The sequence below is a fragment of the Mirounga leonina genome, unplaced genomic scaffold, assembly GCF_011800145.1.
Source record: "Mirounga leonina isolate KUSES-001 unplaced genomic scaffold, KU_Mleo_1.0 Mir_106, whole genome shotgun sequence".
In the NCBI taxonomy this organism is placed as follows: domain Eukaryota; kingdom Metazoa; phylum Chordata; class Mammalia; order Carnivora; family Phocidae; genus Mirounga; species Mirounga leonina.
The window spans coordinates 4,543,534-4,550,650 of NW_023270232.1; the positions used below are offsets into that span (position 1 = coordinate 4,543,534).

The following is a 7,117-nucleotide window of genomic DNA, read 5'->3' on the forward strand; positions in this document are numbered from 1 at the left end:
CGTTCTTTTTACCGCATGGCTTCCTCCTTCACTTTATTTAGGTCTCTCTTCAAATATCACCACATCAGAGAGGTCTTTCCTGATCACCCTGTCTAAAATAGCTTACCTTTCCCTTTACTCTCTATTTCCTTGCCCTGCTGTATTTTTCTTTATGATGCTTATTACTATCTGGCATTTGACGTATTTGCTTATTTGTTTACTGTCTACCCCACCTCATCCCCACCATCCCCACCCCCAACACTAGAATGTAACCTGCATGAGACAAAGGACTATTTACTGCTGAATCTCTAGCACTTACTATAGTCTCTGGCACATATATAAGGGACACTCAGATATTTGTTAGATGAGGGGCTCCTGGCTGGCTCAGTCAATAAAGCATGCCACTCTTGATCTTGCGGTTGTGAGTTCAAGCCCCATGTTGGGTGTAGAGCTGACTTAAAAAAAGACAAAATTATTAGATGAATCCCTTCCTGTATCTTCTTCATGTTGATCCTTTTGCTGTCTAGTGAAGTTTTACAGAACAAGTAATTTTTGGATATGTAATAGTCCTTCAAAAGTTTAAAGAGATCTATGTCTTCTTGTTTTTCCACTCCAAGCTAACTTTGACTCTTTCAGCATTTCCTCAGTTCTTCACTACTTTATCTTTTCTCTGGTGCTCTAGTTTAATTATCTCTTAAAGCATGTTGGTTAGAATTAAATATATAGTCTTTACAGAAATACAAAGAAGAATGATCTGTAAACATTAGTCTTCTATTAATATAGTTTTAAAGAAGTTATATTTGGGATGCCTGGGTGGCTCAGTCGGTTAAGCATCTGCCTTTGGCTCAGGTCATGATCCTCGGGTTCTTGGAACAAGCCCCGCATCGGGCTCCCTGCTCAGTGGGGAGCCTGCTTCTCCCTCTGCCTGCCGCTCCCCCTGCTTGTGCCCTTTCTTGCTCTATCAAATAAGTAAATAAAATCTTTATTTAAAAAAAGTTACTTGTTTTGGCAGCCATGTTATACTGATGGCTCATGAGAACTGTACAGTGACGTCATGAAGGGCTGTAGAGTTAGAACTTCATTGTCCTGCTGCTGCTGCTTTTTTTCCAAAGATAACGTGACTTTTATTTCTTAAGGGGTTTGTCACCATGACTTTGGGAAGCCCAGAAGAAATACAGGATATCAGCTGTGCATGGAAAGAACTTAACAGAAAGCTGAGTAGTAATGCTGTCTCCCAAATTACCAGAATGTGCCTCCTAAAAGGAAATATGGTAGGTTTTTCTAGACAAGGAAAAGCTTTTCAGTCAACTCTAAATGTCTAGCAGATTTTGTTCTTTCTTTTTTTGAAGTCTAATGAGATGAATAATACAGTTTTCTTGTGTGATAGTTTGTTTCCCGTTGTAAATTTGGGGAGTTATGTAAATAACCCATTCCTCTAGAAAGCTGTAAGTCATCCTGCTTAGTTTGTATAATAACCAAGTTATCCAGGTTTCTGCTCTTGGATACATACTGTGTGTGGTTATGTGTGGTGTTTTATTCTATGACTAAATAACTTATGATTTCAATAGCTAAACAACTCTGTTATTTAGAGAATACTCAATATTGACTTTTAAGTGGCCTCTCTTGGTTGTTAATGAGGATAATTAAGTAAGTTAGTATTTTAATACATTTTTGAAATAACAAAGTTAAAACCATCTCTAATCTTAGTGACTCTGTTTCTTTAATGGTTTGAAAAAGATATTTATCTAACTTTACTACATAGGCTTATTCTAGTCTAGAATTTATTATCTTGATTGTTTATTAGAAAGACTCATTTCTCTCAAAGTTTACTGTTACCATCAAGAATGTTTTGTGGCAAGTATGAGACAAATATACTCATTCAGAAAAAATGTGGAGGGGAGGGAAAAATATAACAAGATCCTTAAGCCAAACTAGTTGCCTTACTTGAGAATTAAATTAACTTTCAATTTATTGGCAACCAGGTCCAAAAAAGAAACATCTTGGGTTATACCATTCTTATTATCTGATAAACACTGCAGCTCTTCAGGATAGAAACAAACTTTTCGGCACTAAATTTTTCAAGGAATTTATACATTAAACGTTACAGTGTCTACAAGAACTTTTCTGAAGAATACTCTAGATTCTTAGTAGTAGTAGTAGTAGTAGTAGATTCCTGTTAGATACTGTGTTTACTTTTCAAACTTAGAAAATACAATAAGCAGCCACTCTGTGTCATGCATTATTATATGTTAGCTGTTTTTAATCTTACAAACATTCATGGGGCACACCCTATCTTTTCCCCTTTTTTAGCTACTATAAAATTACCAGCAAGTATTAGTGTATTGGTAAAAAATCAACTCATCTGCATTTGAATAAAAATGTTTTCATTTTGCTTTTAGGGTGTTTGCTTTGATGTTCCCACAACTGAGTCAGAAAGGTTACAGGTATTTCTAAAATTTTATCTGTTAAATAATTGAGTGTGTTTCTCTAAAAATAGGAATTTTTAAAAAGTGACAATATCATTATTATGCCGAAATCAGTTAACATTCCTTAATGTAATATATCTAGTCTGTATCATAATTTAAAACATTTTTATTATGAATAATTTCAAATATAAAAAACAGAATTGCATAATGAATATTCATGTACCCATCACCCAGCTTCAACATTGATCAGCTCATAGCCAGTTTGTTTTATGGTTTCATGTCATTTCCATCCATTTTCCCACTCTCCTGTATGTATGCTTTTTTTTTTTTTTCAAACTCAGCTTTGTCTCTTTCTCTTCCATATTATACTAGGAGAAAGTGACAACAATATTTTATTTAATGCTTAAATAAACTTAAAAATTCCAGTATAGTTAACATCCAGTGTTACATTAGTTTCAGGTGTACAACACAGTGATTCAACACTTCCATATGACACCTGGTGTGCTTAAATAAATTTTTATAATTTTTTATTTTACACAAAGTAAGATTAAGACAAAAACAAATACCATATGACTTCACTCATACGTGGAATTTAAGAAACAAAACAAATGAACAAAGGAAAAAAGAGCCAAAAAAAATAGATTTTTAAATACAGAGACAAACTAGTAGTTGCCAGAGGGGAGGTGGGTGGCAGTTTGGGTGAAACAGATGAAGGGGTTTAAGAATTGTATGTATTCTTTTGAAACAGATTGTAGGTATTCTATCATTTCAACCCATAAATATTTCCGTATACCTAACTATTAGGGACACTTTTTTTTTTTTTAAAGATTTATTTATTTATTAGAGAGAGCGCGAGCAGGGGGAGGGGCAGAGGAAGAGGGAGAGAGAGAATCCTCAAGCAGACTTCCCGTCGAGTGCGGAACCCAGCTCGGGGCTCGATCTCACGACCCTGAGACCATGACCTGAGCCGAAATCAAGAGTCAGTAGCTTAACCAACTGAGCCACCCAGGTGCCCCCTCAACAGGGTATTTTAATATTCACTTTCCTTGACAACTCATGATCACAATAATAGTTAATGTAGTAGGATATAACATGGTGATGCTCTTGTGAGCTGCTGATTCGCATAATCTTGAGTTCTTTACTCCGATACCAAATTATTTCCAGTGGCTACATATTTTCAACAGGTTTTTAGTCTCCATCATTAGCTCTCACTTCTTGCTTCTGTCAATATAACCACTGAAAGCAGTGCACTACTTATTAGTGGCCTGCTTGTTTTGTGCCAAGAAATCAGTGCTCTCTTATTTATTTTTTAATTTTTTTTTTTTTAAAGATTTTATTTATTTATTTGAGACAGAGAGAGAATGAGAGACAGCATGAGAGGGAGGAGGGTCAGAGGGAGAAGCAGACTCCCTGCCGAGCAGGGAGCCCGATGCGGGACTCGATCCCGGGACTCCAGGATCATGACCTGAGCCGAAGGCAGTCGCTTAACCAACTGAGCCACCCAGGCGCCCCTATTTTTTAATTTTAATTTTTAAAAAATATTTATTTGAGAGGGAGTGTGTGAGAGTGGGGGGGAGGAGCAGAGGAAGAGGGAGAGAGAATTTCAAGCAGACTCCCCACTGAGTGCAGAGCCTGATGCAGGGCTCGATCTCATAACCCTGAGATGATGACCTGAGCCAAAATCTAGAGTCGGATGCTCAACCGACTGAGCCACTCAGGCGCCCCAGTGTGCTCTCTTTTAGAATGTATAAACTGAGTGTGAAATTATGAGTCTCAAAATGAGCCTGAGAGTTTCTCCTAACACTAAAATTTAGGAACTTTAATGAATGAGCTTTGAATATGTTTTTGTTTTTGTTTTCTTGTTTTCAGTTTTGTTTCAGATACTTCGAATTTAAATGGATAGATGGCCTTTAGCTAATAGATGATGGATATTAAAAAAGAATTTTCTGTACTCATATGCTTGCTTATGGTTTCCATTTTGTATTTATATTAATCCTCTAAATTCCCCCAACAGGCAGAGTGGCATGATTCAGACTGGATACTTTCATTGCCAGCCAAGTTACCCGAAATTGAAGAATATTATGATGGAAACACATCTTCTAACTCCAGGCAGAGGAGTGGCTGGTCAAGTGGCCGGTCCGGCCGGTCGGGCCGGTCAGGTGGTCGATCTGGTGGCCGGTCAGGTAGACAGAGTCGACAGGGAAGTCGGTCAGGAAGTCGACAAGATGGTAGAAGACGAAGTGGGAATAGAAATCGATCAAGAAGCGGGGTCCACAAACGGAGTTTTGACTGAGTATTTGATAGTTAATCTACCAGTGTGAGCTTGCCTATTTCTGCCTAATCATGTACATTATCCACCAAAAATTAGGTCATCATAGTTGAGGTATGTGTCTGCTCTTTGCAAAGAAGTTGGTCATATTTTTTTAAAAAGTATTTCGCAAGAATGGTTGTAAACAAATCTACTTATCCAGTTATACCTTTGAATAAAAAAACTCCTTTTATTGTCTCTTTTCACTGTGCGTTAAGAATTTTGTCAATGTAATCTTCTACAGGTTCTTCTAAAACAGAACAGTCAAATTAGTTTTACTTAAGATAACTTGCATTTTGCAAAATGTAGTGTATTTGTATTCAGGTCATTCCTTCCATAGGATATGTGGTAGAAAATAAGAAATCCCTTCTACATTGAAGGGCTGTAGAAACTGGTGACTTGATTGGTTAGGTGTAGCATTTAAATTCTATATATAGTTCATTAAAAGGGTGTGCAAGCACTGTACACTCAATAATTTATTCACCAGATAATGATTGAAGTCTACTGTGTGCCTATCACTATGTTAATCATTAGGGATATAGTGGTGCACAAGGCATAGCACTATCCTCAAGGAACTTACAGTCTAAAGACAGTCAAGCAATTATGAGTGAGATTAACATCTAAGGAGTAAAATAGGTAGGTATGGAATGCTAAGGACCTAGTTGGGGTGCACCAAACCAGTCTTGGAGTCAGAAAGGCTTACAAGTGGTGATACCCAAAAGAAGAAGTTAAACAACAGTATCTGTTGATCTAAGCAAGTATGTGTATGGTGGGAAGAAGAGTTTAGAAGGGAGAGGGTTTGCAGGCAGGAAGAAGAGCATATGCAGATACCCAGAGCCAAAGAATACCATAGGAAGTCTGAGGACCTACAATTAGTTTAGTATGGTTTGCATATGACAGGCAGAGGATAGGAATAAGAGAGAACGATAGTATTTAACAGGGACCAGATCTTAAAGGCCTTCTGTGCCTTGTTAAGTTTAAACATTCTCTTGAAGACAGTGGTGAACCATTAATACATTTAAAGTAAGGAGTAACATGATGAGATCTGTGTTTTAGAAAAGATTATTGGCTGCAATGAAGAGACTGGATTGGAGAAGGGCCAGACTGGAGGTCAGGAGACCTCTTAAGTTGCTGTTGGAGTAATCCAAGGTAGAGGTGATGGTGGTCTGCACTAATGTTAGGTAACATATTTTGACTGATAATAACTGAGGCATTTGAGAGCTTACTACTTGTCCAGAATCACAGCTGAGTAATAGGTAGTGGAGTGAGGATTTAAACCCCGAGAAGTCTAGCTTCTGAACCTGTGCTAAATAGCAGTGGTGACATTGAGAAGCATGGTTAGATTCCAAAGTTTTTTTGTTTAGTTTTTTATTTTATTTTTTTTAGTAATCTCTACACCTAATGTGGGGCTCAAACTCAGTGACCCCAAGATCAAGAGTCACATGCTCCTCCAACCAAACCAGCCAGGCACCTCCAAAGTTGTGGGAAATAAAATTGTTAGGACTGGGGTGCCTGGGTGGCTCAGTCGTTAAGTGTCTGCCTTTGGCTCAGGTCATGGTCCCGGGGTCCTGGGATCGAGCCCCGCATCGGGCTCCCTGTTCGGTGGGAAGCCTGCTTCTCCCTCTCCCACTCCCCCTGCTTGTGTTCCCTCTCTCACTGCGTCTCTCTCTGTCAAACAAGTAAAATCTTTAAAAAAAAAAAAATTGTTAGGACTTAGTGCTTGATTGAGTTGGAAGATGAGAGAGATGAGAAGAATGAAACAGATTTTTGTCACTGAGATAAGCTAGTAGGAGGAAGAACAAGAAAAGTTACATGGGGAGGGAAGGGGGATATGATTAGTTCAATATTAGATATATTTTAATATTGAATAGCCCATGAGATAATAAAAGATGTAAGAAGAGATAAACAGTAGGCAGTTGGATTTATAGGTTTGAAGGAGGAGAGAGATCTGTTCTAGAGGTGTAAAGATTTGGACATAATTTTTAAAAATGTTAATTGTAGTTAAGGCAGTGGAAGAGATTATCTAGTGAATGTATAGTAAGAAAAGAGGACTAAGGAGGGAACCCAGAGGCAGACTAATGTATTTACTGCATAGCAGAGGAAGGGAATCCCATCATCATCAAGAAGAGGTGAGAAGGCGGCAGAAAGCCCAGGAGTGTGAGGCTTTCCAGGGAACCAGAAGATGAACCTGAGATGGCCACTGGATTTGGCAAAAAGAAGACATTTGACATGGGGAGCAACCATATTAATAAAGTATGGTAAGTAGAAACCATTTAGCAGTGGGTTCAGCAGAAAATGAGAGATAAAGAACTAGGGACAGCAAACATGTCTTCCAGAAATTTGGCTGTGAAGTAGAGAAGAATAAGCTAAAGCTGGATGTAAAAGAAAGGACAGGAAATGACAG

The 7,117-nt window shown here is 38.0% G+C and overlaps 1 protein-coding gene across 2 annotated transcripts in view; it reads left to right on the plus strand.

Moving 5' to 3' along the window:
* The window catches only part of LOC118018049 (ATP-dependent RNA helicase DDX50-like), a 38,188-nt gene extending 33,269 nt beyond the window's left edge, over positions 1-4,919 (plus strand). For both annotated transcript variants that reach the window (XM_035016530.1, XM_035016526.1), the window contains 3 exons: positions 1,116-1,250; positions 2,379-2,423; positions 4,420-4,919. In XM_035016530.1, the coding sequence (XP_034872421.1) occupies positions 1,116-1,250; positions 2,379-2,423; positions 4,420-4,698 (459 nt within the window). In that variant the 3' untranslated portion in view covers positions 4,699-4,919. The remainder of the gene's footprint in view (positions 1-1,115; positions 1,251-2,378; positions 2,424-4,419) is intronic.
* Positions 4,920-7,117: the final 2,198 nt, after the last annotated feature.